The sequence below is a fragment of the Hoplias malabaricus genome, chromosome 1, assembly GCF_029633855.1.
Source record: "Hoplias malabaricus isolate fHopMal1 chromosome 1, fHopMal1.hap1, whole genome shotgun sequence".
Classification (NCBI taxonomy): Eukaryota; Metazoa; Chordata; class Actinopteri; order Characiformes; family Erythrinidae; genus Hoplias; species Hoplias malabaricus.
The window spans coordinates 14,732,216-14,752,528 of NC_089800.1; the positions used below are offsets into that span (position 1 = coordinate 14,732,216).

Sequence of the window (20,313 nt, forward strand, 5' to 3'; positions counted from 1 at the left end):
GTAACACTGTAATCTAACACCAGGGGAGCAGGGAGCCACGCCTGGCTGCACAGGGCAAAGAGGAGAGTGTTTGTGAGAGAGAGAGAGAGAGAGAGAGAGAGAGACAGAGAGAGAGAGAGAGAGAGAGAGAGAGAGAGAGAGCAAAAAAAAAATAAAAAATAAGGACAGTGAAATAAAGGTTGAGGCAAACAGAAAGGATAAAAAAAGAGAAAAGATAGATATAGGTATTCCATCCACCAGTGGTCAACTGTGAAAAAATCATTTCATAGTTTGGCCACTAATGCAAGGCTAAGATCAGACTGACAAACTGCCGTGGAGATATTTTAATTCTATTTTAACAAATCACCAGCACAACTTCATTTCCATACATTCACAAACATGCACCAAAAAAACATCCATGCAATATCCACCACCTGTTAATTGGACACAAATGTAATAAACACATATTTTGTGAGGCAAACGCCACAAGTTCATTATTTACCAGGAAATACAATATTCAGAAACATGCAGCATTCAGCACAAACGCTGCCACAGCACCATGCTCTTCACCATTCAGCTCCAAACCAATAACCAAAGGACCCTCTGACCAACGCCTTATGAAGTTTGAGCTGTGTCAGCAAGGTTGAATGATAAATATCTGCAGTCTGTTGTACTACACCATGAAAACGTAGCATGTGTTTTGTACTAAAGCATGTTATTGTTTATTGTTTATACAAAATATATAATATATATAACTGGAAAATTCTAGCCAGACATTTTTAATTTCGGCCGTAAGACTCACTGGCGTTGTGGCCTGAGAGGCCAGTGAAATTTAAGTGTTTTTTTTTTTTTTAATCTGTAAACGCAAACAGAAATGTAGACAGAGAATCCAGAAACTAAAAAGTGCTTTCATGTAACAAAAAGTTAATTTACTGTTAAAGATTATAATGGAAATTTCGGTGGAAATTGTCTAAATATGAGAGACAGAGGGAGAGAGAGAGAGAGAGAGAGAGAGAGAGAGAGAGAGAGAGAGAGAGAGAGAGAGGAGAGAGAGAGAGAGAGTGAAAGAGAGTATTCAGGGTGGGGCGCGCTGTAGAGGGCATGAGCAGTAACTCTATCCCTCCTGCCGTCTTTGTGTGCACCAGAGAAAGGGGTTTTTAGCGAACACACTACACAAGGGCAGCGGCTACACTACTAAAATGAGCACTGGAGAAGCTGTGTGTGTGCACACAGATGACTATGCATGCGTGTGTGTGCGTGTGTGTGTGTGTGTGTGTGTGTGTGTGTGTGTGTGTGTGTGCGTGTATCTGTGTCATGAAACACCATTCCTTTAAGCCTCATCTGCCTCCACAACGTGACCTCCCAGCGTGCATTCTGGTTAATGTGAGCGACCGGGCTTGAAGGAGCCGAAAATAGGGCTATCAATCACACACTCACAACACCTCACATGCCTGAAATCAAAGAGGAAATGGGTGTAGGGGAGAGGCAGCTACAACAGGGTTAGCCTTTGGTTACACAGAGAGGGCAATGTTACCGAGCCTCTCAGCCATACTGTCTCCCAGCAAGTGTTCACATTTGCCCACTCTCGAGGTTCCACAAGGGACGCTGACTAACTGCTGAAATAAACGTCAACCCAGCCCAAGGCCAACACATTGCCTTATCATCCATTTCATACGCCATGTTCCAGGTGTATTGGGTGCATATGCTTCACTCACCTCCCCAGCCCCTGTTGACACATTCCTCTCTGAGCTCTTTCTGTTCCATCCCCTTTTTCACTGACTTTCACTTGAGGCCTGTAAAGTACCAGTGGCTGTCACCCATGACAAAGCATTAAAGCAGCTTAGTCTCCCTTTGGAGACTCAGGATTCTCCAGTTGTTAAAAAAGGGCTCAACTGGAAATGAAAAAGCAAAAAGAAGAGAAAAGGGCCACTCTTATCTAACACTATTTCCTGAAAAGGGAGCTTTTGTTTGAAGCCTGATATCTGCGTATTTCAAGAGGCCCCCAGAGTGAAAGCGAGGAGTCCTTGGGTTGAGCCTGAGATACAGAGGATACAGAGGGACAGAACTACACCAAAATGCTGTTGGACAGTAACCGAGTGGGTGGTCAGTGAAGGGTAACAGTGGGGAAGTGTCTATAGAAACTGTTGTGGCTGGAGATTAGATAAAATCCTTAACAATGTAGGCATTTTGCAACATGGATAAGACCATGTTTGAAAATGCCGATGGACAACTTACATTAAAATGTTAAATATTATACACAAATAAACAAAATATCTGTTAATGATAAGCTATTTGCTATTTTTCAGATAAAAATAAGGTGGATGTTGTAAGGGATCAACATAGGGCCAAAATCTTTGAAAACGTAACATCAGAAGCCATAAACAAGAATAGAGTTTCCAAAAAGGGGAGTACTTTTGTTTTAAAAACAGGTTTGTCAAAAGAATATTTCTGTATTTAGCAGTTTATTTTATCTTTGCACTTTTCATTGCACTTCTTCTCAGTTACACTTCTCTCAGTCTCGATTAAACTCCAAAACCTTCTTGCTTTTGAGTTACGCGGTCTTACAACTAGTTCGAAAAGCTTCTCGCTTCTTATTTCTGGCCCTGTAAGACAGAAGGGCGGGATTTAGTCAGCCGTTCAGAAGGAGAGCCCAAGTTTAACCTCTCCATACACACACACACACACACACACACACACACACACACCTAGACCTGAAGTTCAGCAGAGCCCCCTTGTCTAACACACACACACAGTTGAACTGCAGGATGAAGGAAGAGTACTGGTGTGTGTGTGTGTGTGTGTGTGTGTGTGTGTGTGTGTGTGTGAGAAGAGTTAAAACCTCTGTTTAGGTAGTGGGTTGTTTATTATGTACTCAGTGGGCGGGGCTTATTTCCAGCAGCCAATGTCTGACTAGATCCCACCTCCTTATCAAAACAGGACCAGAACTGAGAAGCGAGAAGCTGAAAGTAAAGCTGAGAGAAGTGAACTGAAAAGCACAAATACAAATTAAACAGAAATATTATGTTTTCAAACTTACTTTTACAACTCTCATTATTAACAACAATCCTCTCAATTTCAAAATTTAATTTTTCAATTACAGATTCTGCTTTTTGTTTCTCAAAACTTTGTTTGATGCCATAGATGTTGATCCCACTGATAAAATGTCATATGAAGCACTGGGCCTGGGTTATTCATCCTCGAATTAAAACCTGCAGCAGTTCAAAGTCAGATGTCCCACTGCTAAATCACCGCACACAATACCAGGTGTAAAATGCCAGCGTCTGTCATAAGCACCCTGCCAAGTCATCCATCTGGCAAAGTCCACATCACTACAGTTTGGTGGTACTATTAAGCCACAAAACAGCCACTTACACCCAGATTGTTTGAAACCTCAAAGGGTTCCTCTATCAAGAACCAATTTCACCCTTCCACTTCAAAGGACGGATTGCAGAACAGAGTGAAGCAAGCAGTCCTCTGTGGTAGGTGGTGTTTGTTAGTGTGGAAACACTTGTGTCAGTAGTTTGTTGGAGCACATATGGTTAGTGATAGAAAGTGGGAAGGGGGTGGGAGGGCGAGCACTTAATTCCTTTAGAAAGACGTCATTCTTCCCTTTGAGGATGAAGGCTTGATCAGCAGAGCGATCGGTAGGCGAGTGTGGGCTGCAGGCCGGACTGATATGGGGTGGCTCTGGTACACGCTTGGGCCTTATCTCAGCCACAAAGCCATGCGAGCGGCCCTCTTTCTGAGCACCCACAATGTGATAAAGGTTGAAAGAGCCTGTGCGCTACAGTACATTGAGACGAACAATGTAACAAAACGGCAACAGGATGGGATCACACTGCTTTGGTTAGAGGATGCTGCTGTGGAGCAGAGGACCGTGGGCTGAGCGAATGATGAGCAGAGCCTGAATTACCAGCTTTGAAGACCATTAAACTCGACACATAACAATCCAGTGATAAACTGCTATAACTAGGAGGGTGGTAATGTGGGATCCCAACCAAGCAGAACATGATGACTGAGCACCCACACTGACATTACAAAATAATCATCTCTAGCATCAGCAAGAATATGGCTGCCTGTGGTACGTTAAATGATTCCTACATAACACACAAAGGAGATAAGTGAGCCCAAGCTTTCTACAGGAATCAAATGTGAAATTGGGTCACAGTGTGAATCTCAGATACAGCTTCTAACATGCACAGAAAACCCATGACTCAACTCAAAGTAGCTGATGGCAAAGCCCACACCCTGGGACTCCGGTGCAGAGCAAACCTATGCAAAATACATTCCCATGGGACAGAGCCCTGCCACGCTCATACCGAATGCTTCACATGCTCCTGAGCTCTAAAAAAGGGCCTGCACACAGGCGGCCTATGAATAGAGTGCATTGTCATCTCAGTGCCTTAATGTGGCCACAGTCTCAGAGCTCAGAGACAGGGCCTCTGGCCGCCTTTGCTGAATAATTAAAGGCGAGGGTTCTGCCTCCGGAGAACCAATGTGCAGAGGAGAACACAGGCTGTCTCCTATGAGTCATGTGCCTCTTTCTCTCTCACTCTCTCTCTCTGTGTTTATGTGTGTGTGCGAAGCATGTGGATCAGCCATGATACATCTTCCATCAGATTTCTTCTGCATTCCTCTGCTGGGAGTTTGTGGGGGCAGGTGGGGGTTGAGTGCTATAGTTTCAATGATTGGTTTGGACAGAGACTCAACGCAACAGCTTTACAGCATCTGTCGTATAATAGTTGGAAGGTGCAAATTCTTTCCCTCGCACGCCTTCATTGTTTCCTCTTTCCATGCTCCATGCTTTCTAAGTCTTGCCCACCCCTCTTCTAAATAGGTTGTTACACTACCCCACAAACCATGCTAACATTCTACCTCACCCTGCTGCTTTTTTTGCCCACAGCCCATTTTAAGGGATGTGTTGCTGACTTAAATGCAAAAACCCATGCCCGCTAATGTTTTAACAGCATGAGGGTAGATCCAGAAACATAAAAAGGCACATTCTTTCACATGTGCAGTATGCAAAATTGAAAACAGCAAGAGTTAGGCAGCCATTTCCCTTTCCCCCGCCTCCCTTTGTTTGTGAGGAAAGGTCTTGTGCAGTGTCTTTCCCTCTATAAATCTGGGATCAAAGGAAGCATACATCTAGTGCTTCAGGATCTAACACTGATACAAACTTGCATAAAGTGACACATTTCTAAGCTTCTGGCCTCATGTGCTGTGAAAAGCTGGAAAAAGTCAGACGACACACCCAAATACTGCTGGGTCTTAACAGCCTCTTTTCAAATTCTGCAAATAGTGTGAATGCCTTCTGCTCTCGGCTATATCAAATTCCACTTGACTGAATATCCATGCAAATTCCTCTTTCCCATTGGTCATTTTCTCTGGTATTCAGCACAAACTGCCTGGGTCCACCATCTTTCATCAATAAAAAAACATACAACCTTCTGTAGTAATAGAAAGTCCTACCGAAGCAACAATAACACGAAACATGTCCCATAGGCTTTAAACCCAGCACAAAAACCCTTTAAAGCCATAGATCTTGCACATACCCCATTCCACTATTTCTAAATTGATTTGCCAGTTAATTCCCCAACTTCGAGTTTACTTGTTGGTGAAATAAGAGGGCATTATGATCATTATGAGAGTGAGGGAAAGGAGACCAATCAATTGCTCTGGAGAGGGCACCGGGGAAAAAGGTTATTGATTCCAGGTTACAGAATCTTTGAGGACTGCTCAGACAACAGAGGTGACTTAGATGTTATCCCTCGAGCTTTGTTTCTCTTCCTCTGCATCTCTCTCGTACTCTAGCAGCTTGTAGAGGACTCTGGACCTGGAGAACAGTGTGGTTCACGCTTTGGCTGATGCTTAATGTTTCCTCTGAGAATTGCATGGCATTTGACAGGGGGGTTGAAATTGCTTGTCACCTCATTGAGGGAAAAGCCCAGAGGAACAGACAGATCATAAGTGCATTGTTTGTGAACTGCACTCTGATGTAAACAGAGTAGCTGCTGAACTAGACCCCATGACTGCTTCCTTCACAAAGAACACACAGGATTCAGGGCACAAGGGGGCATGAGGGACAGACAGACAGACAGATAGATAGTCTACAGTCTAAGTCTACAGTCATGCAGAGGCTCACTGGACGTGTGTTCCAGTTTGGTCTGTAACCAAAGAGACATTTCCATAATATTTACATTTAATAATCCAGCACATACTCATTTATCCGTACCTCTTTTCAGTGTTGACAATGTAGAAACACCACCACACAAACAGGTCTCAGAGAAGATAATAATAATAACACGATAACTAAAGTTCTAGATTCTAGTTAAACTGGAACATACAGAGTGCAGACTACAGAATTTGATTTCAGCAGGGTGTACTGTAGGTCTACTTGAAAGGTGATTTTTGGTCAGTGAGGTCATTATCACTGTAATCAAGAATGCTAGTCTATTACATCACTGGTGATCTGGAGAAGGGGCTGTGCTGACCTTGCTTTGAGCAAGTGCTTGAATAAAGTGAGAAGTCCATGGTTAGACGTTTGAGAACTTCATCTTGAGAGGCACAGATGACTGCAGGACTAGTTATGTCATTTGCGTGGGGACTGTTTATTGTGAAGAGCTGATGAGTGAAGGAACTGTGGATGTTGGTGACCTTCAGCTTGAAGTATGTAGTGAAATTATGCACAGTAAAGACTATGTGGGTGGAGATGGAGTGACAATAAAGAGAGAGAAATAAAAGGGAAAGGTTTGGGAAAGGCTAGAGACATAGGCCTGTGGTGTGTATTTCTACATTGTGAAATGGGTTTGGGGAAAAAGAGGAAAATTGGAAACCAATGAATCATTCATTCATTCATTATCTGTAACCGCTTATCCAAGTCAGGGTCGCAGTCGGTCCAGAGCCTCCCTGGAATCATTGGGCACAAGGCGGGAATACACCCTGGAGGGGGTGCCAGTCCTTCACAGGGCAACACAGACACACACACACGGACAGTTTTGAGTCGCCAATCCACCTACCAACGTGTGTTTTTGGACTGTGGGAGGAAACTGGAGCACCCGGAGGAAACCCACGCGGACACGGGGAGAACACACACCAACTCCTCACAGACAGTCACCCGGAGCGGGAATCGAACCCACAACCTCCAGGTTCCTGGAGCTGTGTGACTGCAACACTACCTGCTGCACCACCGTGCCGCCTACCAATGAATCAATGTGACAAATTAATTGTAAGGAGTACGGCATAAAACACACTTGCCTTATTCTCATTTAACCAAAAAATATGAAAACCTTTCCTCACTGTCCACACAGTCTGGGACCTTATATAAAAAGCGGAAAGAATACAACATCTTGTACTGTCAGAACCAACGAAAAACAAAGCTAGGCCACGTGTCACACAGGAGCTATTCCTTGCTTCATTTTTTTTCAGAGATCTAAAGGTGAGCAAAGCCTTGGCTTTGACTGGATTGTTAGTTCTGCAGTCACACTATGTCAAACAAATAATCAACCTGCAAAAACAGTGGAACAAGAAAATCACTCCTGCTGCCTCAAACCTAACACATGTACACACAGCAGTCAGTGAGAGAGCTGCAGCTGTTGTAACACATGTAAGCGCAAACTGGGCTATTCCTGTATCGCATTCTTCAGCACGTGTTGTGGCCTCCTAGCCACTGCTCAGGCCGTATGATGTCATGCAGGATGCCAGGTGTCTCCCTTTCCTATTTACTTTAGAATGGAGTTCTCTTTTTCATTCTGCACTACAGGCAAGAGGACAGACGGATAGAAAGGCAGACTGTGTATTTGTTCTGACAGTGGGGGACAGGGGAAGGAGCTAATGCTTCTTACTGAGCAGCAGGGTCAAAGGTTACAATTTACAGGATGTAGAGATTTGGGCCTGGTATTGCTGAGCTTAGGCCTGGGCAAAAACAAAATAAAAAACACAGTAGATGTTTAATAGTTTAATCAATACAAGGATATTATTAGTGATGACATTTTTATTATTTTGACAGCATATTCTACATACAGACTGCACATCAATATCAGTGGAAAATGTCCGGCTGATATCAGCAGTTATTCTTGGGAAACAAACAAAAAAAAAGTGTGAATCTAAAATAATTCTATGACAAATCTATTCCAAAATAGCACACACCCACACTGCACATTGTGTGAGGTCATATTGCTAGCTGTGCATCTCTTCCTGTGATGAAGTATAATTGTGGGGTAGTTTGAGCATGATAGCCTAAATCAGGGGCATTTAAATATGAATCTTTCCACTTTATGAATATGACCACTTACAAATGAACATATATTTTTCAGCCTAGTCCTCTTTAATTGAGTGGTTTTTACTGTTCACTTTCATTTGTACAGAGCCACACTGAAAATGTCATTTTAACTTCTGGACATGACAGTAGCCTATTACTTTTAAAAATGTTCCTTGATGAGCACAAGTCCACACAGTAACTACCAGCTTCGTTTCACAGAAATCGTTTTAAGTTCTGAGTTTGGACGACAAGAAACAAAGGAGACTGTTCAAAATATACAGGGAGCATTTTTTTCCTCTCTGATGTTTTGTTATTGGTCAGTTATAAACTGAATTCGGGTCCAATGCGGACCAGACTCCACCTATTGAGCACTACTGACCTGAAATCAATCTTAAGTGAAATGCTTCAAGTAAAAACAACTCACTTCCAAGCTTATTTCTTGGCTCAGGTCTGTATCCATTGATTGAATGTTAAATATCAATACTGAAAATGAGAACACAATAGGATTGTGCCATTGGTAAGTCAATGCATTAAAGTGTAGATAAATGTGGAAAGGTCAAACCTGTATAACAACTATGTCAATTTATAAATGATAACAATTATAAAAGTTACACAGTATACTCCACACAAAATGCTGGGAGCGTTTGAAGTTGTTAGTAGCTAATTATTCTTGGCTATGTCATCCAGATCTAGCTGAATGGCTAGGCGTCCTGAGATAATGCTGTTCTCAAGCAGCTGTGTCCTCTGGTGAAAAGTGCGGTTACAGACCAGCATTGAGTTACCGTCTAATAACACAGTCACGCAGCAAAAATATGCAGTCTGTTGGGCTCCCAGTGTGAGAATTATTCTCCAAATCTAGAGGACATAAAGGTGGCACCACACTGAAGTACAGTAAGGCAAAGTCAGTGAAGTGTGAAATTGTTTACTGCCTTTCTTAAGGCATGTGGCAACTTTTAATAATCAATAACAATAATATATATAACCAACAGCTTGTGTCTATGATGGATAAACCTAAAAGACACCGTCTGAGGGACTATCTCTCTTTCAACAGACCCCAGCCTTTGTGCTGCCACTAAAAAACACAGTGAAAGATGCACAGAGGCTTCTACACATGTTGTTATGGGATGGCAGACTGAAGTTCTGATGTTATCGTGTTGCTTGGTATCCCATGGTATCGCTCATACAGTCACAACAAAGAAAGCTCTGCCTCTAGAGAAGACTCAGGCCTGGAATGAGGAGTGGAAACCTGATATCTGCATACTGCAACTTCATCAGCACACTGCTGTGCTGCAGCTCTAAAGAGCCAAGAACAAACAGAAAGCCTTCTCAAAAGGATTGAGTCATGTTTCCTTTGCTCCCTTATGTCTCCGTAAAACACTGTCTTCGGCTGATAAAAGTACAATTAATAAAAAAGGCTTCTTAACCTTCTTCTTCCTGAGAGGTCAGAGGGTTGGCGTACTACAGCGATTGGATTAGAGGCGAGGATAAGCAATTTGAAGGTCAATGAGATGACATAATCCTGCATGGCAGTCAACAGTTGAAGGAGCTCTGTGGTAACAGATGGGCCTCAGCGAGTCACACAAAGACAGTAGCTCGCTGCATCATGCTGCAGCTCAGAGAGACAAAATAAATCCAAACCACTCACCACCCACCTGAATAAGGGCCATATGAGCTGTGTTTTAAAAAGCCGAGGATGTAAGTCTACTGTAGCAAGAAAAGAAAATCCAAAAGAGAAAGGTCACTGCAAATTGCAGCTCATTTTGTGTCTAGCACTGTTTTGAAGTAGGCAGTTATTATGCATCCTCAGGAGCCTAGGTAGCAGAAAGGCGAACTGGAACAGACTCCGATGGCATGTGCTCAAGAGCCGCACAAGCTGAGGGGATAGAAAGAGGAAATTAGGTCTAAGCAGGTGCTTCAACATCTGCTCCTTGGCTTGCAGCTACATTTTGCAAAGTCTGTAGACAGAAGACTACTTACACCTCACTAATATCTAATCATCTGAGAATTAAAAGGAGAGAAAATGATTTTGATTATGATTCTTTCGAAAATTCGAAGAAATTTCTGACATTTAGAAAATGATTTTTTAAGTTAGGGCTGGGCAATTAATCAAAAATTAATCATAATCGACACTCAGAACTTCTAATTGACATTATCTTTTCTATATTGATTATTTTAATTCTGTTATGTCCCCACTGTGTGTTCATGTACTGTTCCTTTAAAACTTCGCTACCAAGCTGTAGTCGCGTACTGCCCCTATCTGCCACATGGAAGCAACCTAAACGCTGAGGCCGGTCAAGCAACTCGAACAGCTCGTACCAAATAATAACACAGCGTCTGTGGTTTGGACGTGCTGTGTTTGACTATAATTAAGACGACACTGAACAAAATGAGAAAAAAAGAGAGGAACAAGCTCCCAGCGACATTAGAAAAAATATCCCATATTTAAAACTGCAGCATATTTACAGTACAAGCCTCGTCACTGAACTATGAGGGTAAAAAATACAGAAACAAAATAATCGTTCATTAATCATAATTGTGGTAAAATGTTAAATTAATCGTGATATTGATTTGCGCTCATATCGCCCAGCACTATTTTATTCATTCATTCATTCATCCATTATCTGTAACCCTTATCCAGTTCAGGGTCGCAGTGGGTCCAGAGCCTTCCTGGAATCATTGGGCACAAGGCGGGAATACACCCTGGAGGGGGCGCCAGTCCTTCACAGGGCAACACAGACACACAGATACACATTCACTCACACACTCACACCTACGGACACAGGGAGAACACAGCACTATTTTTTGTCATTATTAGTTTTCAAATATTGGGAGTACAAAAGTGTGACTGAAGGAAACACTTATACAGAAGGGGAATAGGGACAATGAAAACAATATACCACACTTTTGGGAAATACTGGAATAATATAATGTAACTATATTATTATGCCCTGTGAAGGACTCCAGGGTGTATTCCTGCCTTGTGCCCAATGATTCCAGGTAGGCTCTGGGCCCACAGCGACCCTGAATTGGATACGCGGTTACAGATAATGAATGAATGAATGAACTATATTATTACAGATGCGGGACAAAAAATGAAATCATATCAGAATTCACAGATATTTGCTTTAGACTGACCAATATTTTACAGATGATTTTATATAGATTATACATGAATTTATTAATTCATTCATTCATACATTCACTCACTCACTCTATCACTCATTTGTTTTCTTTTACCATTTCATTGGTGCGGTTTGTCTGGAGCATACATGGAATCATTGCGCACAAGGCAGGAACACACCCGGTAGGGGGTCACCAGACCATCACAGTTTATACAGATTAATGATGATATTATTTATTCTACCTGGAAAAGCAAGATGTTTCTGGACAACTGCGCAAATGTGTCAGCATTTTAATCATTTAACCATACGAAAATTAATGTTAGCCATCTCTGTTGAGTCACTCTAGAATAAGAGTCGCTGATGACAATCAACAAAGTTTTGCGCACTGTGGATGTTGGACCTCAAACCATGATGCTGTGCACGTCTGGCAAGTGTTAGCATTTATTCATGGCATTTGGTAAATGCCATGATCCCGCCCCCATGGCCACACAGAGGTAAGTGTTAGTGACACAACCCGAACACCAGCCTTCACCACGGAGAGCTGCCCAACGACCCCACTTCCAGCTTGCTGTCAGGTCCCATCAGCGCTCAGGGAACACCTAAACCTAAACATACACGGTACTCAGTACAAAAACAACTGCTAACACTCCAGGCAACACCTAAAGCCAGAACAGAAACTTGGGGTTACATTCCAAGAGGGAAAAACACTAGTGAAATTTCCACCAACCACCAGTTGCATCTCAATATCAAAACAATTACTATTTAAGAACCAATGGATTTTAATCATTTTTACCACCACATTTCTACTGTACAAAAGCATATTGAAAATCACAAAGCCAACCTGTCTAGCAGATGTCAAGAAGCATCATGAGAAGAAATTATCATGCTTCATGTAAGAACACACTATTTTGGAATAAATAAAATTGTACTGAATGATGAGTTATGAGTGACTGAATGGTGATGTCTGCTGTTAGCTTACGTGTTCAACAAATAATCTATTCTGAAAAAAAATCCATCTGCTGTACATCCGTCTCACATCCATAATACCACAGTATCACTACACTAAAGTCCCTCCAATAGTATTATCTCTTCTCATGCACTCAGTCCCAAAGGAGAACTATGACTCCAGCCAATGTAGGTCAAATGGATTCTTCTCCCATGGGGCATTTGCCTTTTAAGCTTATACCAGTAGCACTGTTATTATTATCTCTAAAAACTGACTTTTATTTTATTCCTAATATTTAACATAACATTTGTAAATCTAGATTTTATTATAGGTTTGAAGGCAGGGACTTTTAAAGCGTGTACCATTTAAGGACAAGTTTCCTTCAAGTCAGCAATGTTCTCAAGCTTTGCTTATCCATACTCTCAGTTAAAAATGGGGAAAGAAACTCAAGAGACTATGATTCTCCTGTAGAAACTATGATAAACAGCTATGGAAAATAGGCCAAAAGCAAAATAGGACAGTACAAAAAATTCAAGGTATTTGTCAAGAAGAGTAATTTTCTTCCTCTTCAGCACATGATAGGAAAATGTAATAAAATTGCAGGCAGCTGTGTTCAGCCAGCAAGTGCACAAGCATTTGTCCATGTCCTCAAGAACAAAGTAGGCGGTGTAAACAATCCTATCCAGGTAGTATCTAATATCAAGAGCGATTCACATTCAGTGTGACACCATGTATTTTAAGAAGCAGATCAATGGTGATCTGAGTTATTTACTATTATGAGTCGGCCCTCTACTGCCCTCTGATCGAAGGACTCATCTGTGTATGCATTAATAAACAGGAGTCACTCAAAGGGACCTTGAGCTGCCACATCCGATTGTGGAGAAAGGGGCGGGAGTCCTCATATCCTCCATGGTCAAAAGCATGACAATCTAAAATGTATCCCATCAGTGCAAAGCAGAAGATCAATTCAAAACAAGGTCTGATTAAAGGGCTTATATGATAACCTTTTCAATATTTTAAGTTTCACCGAGAGGTCCACGTACAACATTTATGTGGTTTAGATAACAAATAACGAGGACATGTAGCTGAAAACTGTTGTTTTTAAGAGTGATAAACAGAAAGAAATGACCTGTGTACTCACTTTTCTATAATGTGCCTTAATCCGAAAGTGGTTTAGGCGAAAACATAACTTGGAGGATGCACATATGAGCACAACATCTGTTGGTTTTTGTGACCTCAAACAAAAACAATGAATTTTCAACTGGGTGTTTTGCCAATGAACGTCTGAAATTTAAAGGATGGCCATATCAAAGTTACTACGCAAACATATTTCTGAATTTATGAAATTCAGGAACCTAAACTTTGCATTTTGACATAATTTGAAAATTCTGATGCATATTCGGCTTCCAGAGAAATAAAAATTATGTAGCTTCATCACGTTAATTAAATACTTTTAAAAAATAACGCAAACGTTATTTATCTAGCCTTTTATTAATTGTCAGTTCCAGGCGACAGAAAATATCAGGAAATTAACACTTAGCGGAGACAATTCAGCAATTTCAACATACCTGAACAGCGCCACTAGTGCCCTGCTGTGATGAGCATGGTCTTCACCCAAATAAAATCTGGTAAAGAGTGTCTGTGATGAGATGGATGTGTTCTCCCCGTGTCCGACTGGGTTTCCTCCAGGTTCTCCAGTTTCCTCCCGCAGTTTAAAAACACACTGTTAGGTGGACTGGCTACTCAAAAATGTCCATAGGTATAAGTGAATGTGTGAGTGTGTATCGCCCTGCCAAGAACTGGCGCCCACTCCAGGGTGTGTTACCATCTTGCACCCAATGATTCCGGGTAGGCTCTGGATCCACCACGACCCTGAACTGGATAAGCGGTTACAGACAATGAACGAATGAATGTAAACTGCTAAATCTAGTATCAAGCCACCAAACGTCCTCAAATCAGCATAGCCACTTAGCAAAGTTAGCACTTCCTCAGACATTTGTGTAACATGATGAGAGTTCACCGCCCAATCACAGATGTTCAGTTAGCTGTAGAAAGTCACATTGTCTGACAGAGCATTTAATGAGGGAGCACTGAAATGTTAACTACAATTACAATTATCATAATCACAATATAGACAACAGGATTACATCTATTCAATGCATTTTCACAAAACAGCTCTACTGAGGAATTCTATGGGATTACATTGGAAAGGCATTTACAATGTATCCATCCCAAAGGGAATCACAAAGGGCATGAACTCTAAATGAGCTGATTAAACCTAATGAAGCATGAAGGGCACCTAAATAATATCATCATTAATTCTAACAAACACTAGGTTAAACTGAAAGGCTGTTTGGTAAAATGAACGATGCGAGTAAGGCATAAGCTATGACAAGTGCAGTGCCAGCTGTTGCTTTTGCTCCAAGACAAAGCCTAACATTTAGTCATAAGGGTACATCATCAAAACAGACACTGCAAGACACAGAATAATTGCCACCTATTCTCTTTATTCCTGTCATAAAAAGGAATATTTCCCCAGACATCACGTGCGTAGGTGTTAGTTTTATGAAACAGGTGCTACATAGTCATTGTGGCCTGTGTTTGATAAATGACTTAGAGGAGCACGAAACACAGGAAGGAAGGGGTTAAGGCTGCTGCCTGACTGTTTAGGAGCACCAGATGCCTGAGGCCTCGGAGGATGTGTAAAATGAAGCCCAGATGTGCCCGTAGAGGAGACTGTATTATGGGGAACAAGTTAAAAATCGGCAAGTTTTTCAAAGCAACTGCACTGTGCCCTGCATCCTGCTGCACCTACTGTACCTCACAGTGCCAAAGAGGACTCACAACACCACCCACGTCTTCACCACACTCCTGCCACATGCTCACACTCACTTGACTGTGCCTTTTGGGTGACAGTTGACAGACGGCTGCTTAACAAGGCAACTTTCCCTAAAAACACACTGCCATTTCACCAGGATTCATGCACTGTGAAAATATGCAAAAGAGGTATCGAATGTTGCCTGCAGCAATTTCTGGAGAATGTCTCCTCACATAAGGATAGAGACATATACTGGAGGACCCTGAGATCTCATTAGCTGACAACACAAGCAAACAATTACTGCTAAAAATAGAGTATTTGTGTATGTGACCCAAACTACAACATGAGGCTCTACAATTCATTTTACTAAGGGTGTAATGATACATATACTAAGAAATCCAAAATATTAACCTTCAGAATGGAGTAATGTCATGTAAAATGTCTGACATGCCTCTTGCGCCACTTCAGAGGGTCCACCACATTTTCTTTGTTACTGCTGTCACTAACAAAAACAAGACACATGACTGCATCCAATCATTTTTTTTACACATCCTCTTTTATTATTTTGCAACTTTTTGTTATTTTGGAATAAAATTAAACCAGTGTTGTGTTTTCTCAGGAAGCAAAACAATGACAAATGACAAAAATCTAATCAAATCATGATCTCAGTACCAAAAATTATGTGTGTATCATTACATTAGTGATGCAAATACACACAGGTTTACTTGGTGTACAAGAGTGTCCACTCATTCACACAACACTGAGCAAAAACACCATTCAGGACCAGCCTCTCAACTGACTACTCGAGGATCATTTTAAATCAAAAGAAGACCAGTAGTTATCCTATACGACCAGCGTTTTCTGTAATCAACCGAGAATCCCTTTAATGGCGGGATGTTACTGTCTGGAGAGCACAACCTGGGAAAATTTGAAAAGGTACAAGACTTGGTTGTAAATGCTTTCCATCCGCAATAGAGCATAGTAATCAGTAAAATATATAACCCTGCAAATAACGGCTGTACAAACAAACCCCCACATCAGTGTGCAGGAGGCTCCTCAATAAACCGCGGGCAATCAAAAAAAGCCTTCGAATAATAACACTTCTCAGAGGCAGGGAGATAAACAGAAGTGGATTTTGTGCACTTTAAACCACTCTGTTCATTCGGGGCTCTGTAGATTCGAGGCGCTCGAGCGAAAGCTTTTCGCGCCTTAAATGGTCTCGAGCACGTCGCGCGCCTCGAGAAAGTAACGGTCGAACAGCTGATGGACATACTACAGACAGAAGCGGCGTTAGTTTCAGACATAATTAAGATGTGGCCGGTAAAATCGAGTTCAAACTGTGGAGGGAGCTTTGAAATGGCTTCGAGTTACCGGTCAATGTACCAAAGGAGGAAAAACGTGCTCAAAACGACTATAAACGGCCTTCTGCGCTTGAACAAAACTGGTCTTAGACCAGTTGTCATAATAAGGATACTCTGCTCTTCTTACCATCGACTTATCAGACTAACACCTCCGTTATACTTCACTTATTTTTTTTAAATAATTCTTTGGAGATTTGGATCACTTCCTGAACTTGCCGTGCTCCACCAGACAAGGGTTCATTTTTAAAGACTGATCTCGGTCTGTCCGAAACAAAGCTACTTTGGTCTAATTATGTTTATTATCAATTAGGTAAAAGGTGGATCTACTCGAATGAGTATAGGCTCAAATGAGTTTAGGAGTCTGTTTTTGTGAGCGAAATAGAAGGGAACCAAATCCACCTCCACATTAAAGAAACCGACCGCCTGTAGATGATGGTTCGAGTTGGAGGAAAAGTCAACGGCTCCATTGAGCCACTGTTCTTAACTAGCCGTCAGGTTAGCCTCGCTAACGTTAGCTAGCGTCAATGAAACACTGCACCGAGGAAGAGGTGCCCGTTGGTCTAACGTTGGGAGGATGATGCATTTTCACGGTTTCAAATGATTCCGCGAGGTTCAGATGAGAAAATGCTAAGTCTTTGCAACGGCTCATTCAAGGTCAACGAAGTAGCCCTTGGCTCATGACAACAAAGAAATGCAGTGGGAAATTTCAGAGGCTGAACCTCGCCTCTTTTCCTCCACCAAACTGCCACCGTTCCCAAATGCAGCAGAACCCCGACTGCTTGAGAATAATTAGCCTTCCACATCTGGGGTCGGTTTGGCTGTGGTGGTATGATCGGTCAGGTGAGGGAGGGGGAGTCAGGCGCTAACGTCGTCCCATAATTCAAAATAATCAACAACAAATAACACAAAAATAATCGACAATAGCAGGTTTACCTTCCGATAACTCCAGCTCCAGCTCGGCTAGTCTGGCTCGGACTTCCAGGGGAAGGGGCAGCGCATCGCGGTCCGCCATTGTCCGTTTGGAAAAACGGGAATAAAATCTCTCTCGTCCTCTTTCTTCTGTTCTCAGGCGAGTCTGTCAGCGCTGTGCTCTCTCCGCGCCGCAGCGGTGCATAAGGGCTTCAGGAGATGGAGGCGGCGGAGAACTAGAGAAACGGTGGGTAGATAAATAGATAGAACGACGGGTAATGTTTATTTCTGTGAAGAATATTTATTCTCTCTCAGCGAAGCCCAGCCATGTCTGGACTCGCAGGGTCTCGGCGGTTTGGAGAGAGGCGCAGTACTGAGTCTGCGAGGCTTGCCTTCACACACCAGCGCTGTCCGCAGCTCCTTCTCTCTCATGACGCAAGGGACCTGCTGTTCTCCTTGTGTCCACAAGGCGGCGGTAAAACCCGAGCATCAGTACCACGGATCGGGTCTGGCGATACCAGTAATTCCCACATCGACCGCTTACCTAAACAAATTAATATTTTATCTGTTGACTTAGTATTCTGGGTCGACATTCACTCGGCCATAATTAAAACACGTTAAGCTGGAAACGATGAAACGAGCCACTTTGTGCTCTTGTGATAACACCAATTTCAAACGTAGTATGGTAGTAGAAAAACAGGAAAAACTAATCAAGTCTAACTAATCACATATAAGTTCTCAACCTACTTTTAACATCCAGTTTACAGGGGCAGCCTATTTTTAAGGGGATATATACATAATAGGACAATAACAAAACATATTTCATTTTTATATTTGGCATTAATATTATTCATATAATATGGTAGCGCAGCAGGTAGTGACAGAGCTCCAGGGACCTGGAGGTTGTGGGTTTGATTCCCACTCCGGGTGACTGTCTGTGAGGAGTGTGGTGTGTTCTCCCTGTGTCCGCGTGGGTTTCCTCCGGGTGCTCCGGTTTCCTCCCACAGTCCAAACACACACGGTGGATTGGTGACTTGTAGGTGTGTGTGAAGGATTGGCGCCCCCTCCAGGGTGTATTCCCGCCTTGCGCCCAATGATTCCAGGTAGGCTCTGGACCCACCGTGACCCTGAATGAATGTCTGTAGCCACTTTTCCAGGGCATCATTAGTAAGTCTTTCCTATAGTATTAAATAAATTTAGTGTCATGGCTGCCTGATATGTGTAGCTGAGGAATACTGTGGAAGAAAAGCTTTTTATTGCTTAATGAATATACCTCTCGTTGTATTTTTAAAATGATTTCATTTGAGGATATTTTCAGGAAAAAGAAATGTCAGGATCTGAACTGTCAGTACGTTGTACTGATCTGCCTATTCCCTTCCACTTTTTTTTTTAAATGAGGAAATCTGCCCAGTGCCAACAGCTGAACTAATCTCATTAATATAACTCCACTGGCCAATACATGTTTCAGTGTAAAACAAATTCTGTTTCAGAAGAAACTAAGTAAAACATGTCTTTTGCTGAAATAATGTCCGTTGAGCCATTGAAAAAAATCAAACAAAAGTCTGAAATAACAGATATTTAATCATATTTTAAAATCTCCTTCCATAACGGTTTAATCCTTGCAAAAAAAAAAAAAAGACTGCAACCAAATGTGTCTGGCACAAATGCTTTATTTGTACACTGATATGCCAAATGTCAAGTGGTGTTACCTCAGGGGACAGATTGGGAATGCCAGCACCTGTATAATGGTGAGGTTGAACACTTCATGATGCACCTGGCAAGGTAATGTAAGGCAATGTGAGTTTGAAAGAGGTATTGTGTTGGGTGCCAGATGGATGGGACATTCTCTTTCTGAAGTTGTGTGGCCATTAAATATTCCTTGATCCACAGAGTCACATGTATAAAGGGAAAACAGCATAGAATATGTTCAAACCCACAGTGTCATGGGACAGGAATATTACCATGTAGGATCCCCTCTAACCCAGCAAAGTGCAGCAAGTTGAGAAGCGCTCGTGGACAGTGGACAGAAGACAACCTTCTTCAAACTCTCTATGAAAGGCTGCAAATGATCAACAAGCATGGTGGGCACAGATCAATGACGTGTTTAGGCAGATCAGTGGACCCAACCCACACCAGTGTGGAACCACTACAAGCCAGCAGTGCACCTGCAGGGCTCCATGGCTTACGTGGCTCTTATGGCACCACACACAACCCTACCATTCGCCCAAAACCACTGGTACCATGAGTCATCCGATCATGCCACATGTTGCCAGTCCTCAAGGCTCCAGTTAACAAAGTCACAAGCCCAGGTGAGGCGCTGTGTCTGGAGTCGTGGTGTTAACAGAGGCACTCTGGTGGATCTTCTGCTCCCATATTCCAATATGCAATTTTTGCCAAAGCCACTTGTCTGATCATATGGATATTTCCAACCAGACAGTCAATCATGATCTTCTGTTCTGTCCACAGTGGGTGGTAATGCGTGACACTGGATCAAGTAAATGGCCACAAAGTTTCAGAAATGGAATGTCCCATCCATCCGGCACCTTAATTCATGCCTCATTCGAAATCCAATACTTCACATCAGTTTTCCACGAGCACACAGGAAAGTGTTCAACCTTTCAACTTATAGGTGTGTGCATTCCCAAGCCATACCCAGAGGTAATGCCAATTCACAATTTATCTACTGCTGTCTCATGACTTTCAGCACATCAGTGTATTACTCAGGTACAGGACCATAAGTTAAAATGTGTACCCTTTGTTTAATTATGTTTACATGCTTTTCTAAGAGAAAATACCTTCATGAATCATTTAGAGAAAACAGTGATTTCTACCGGTCTTAGTGCCTAATTTCTATTTATGTGCTTAGTTTAACATGGTGTGGGTTAGAGACATGTGAACTAAAATATACCACAACATTTTGC

General features: G+C 42.2%; 1 protein-coding gene across 4 annotated transcripts in view; it reads right to left on the minus strand.

Annotated features, from left to right (window-relative positions):
* The window catches only part of dip2ca (disco-interacting protein 2 homolog Ca), a 120,179-nt gene extending 102,393 nt beyond the window's left edge, over nt 1–17,786 (minus strand). For all 4 annotated transcript variants that reach the window (XM_066646843.1, XM_066646844.1, XM_066646842.1 and 1 more), the window contains exon 1: nt 17,417–17,786. In XM_066646843.1, the coding sequence (XP_066502940.1) occupies nt 17,417–17,495 (79 nt within the window). In that variant the 5' untranslated portion in view covers nt 17,496–17,786. The remainder of the gene's footprint in view (nt 1–17,416) is intronic.
* Between the last annotated feature and the right edge of the window lie 2,527 nt (nt 17,787–20,313).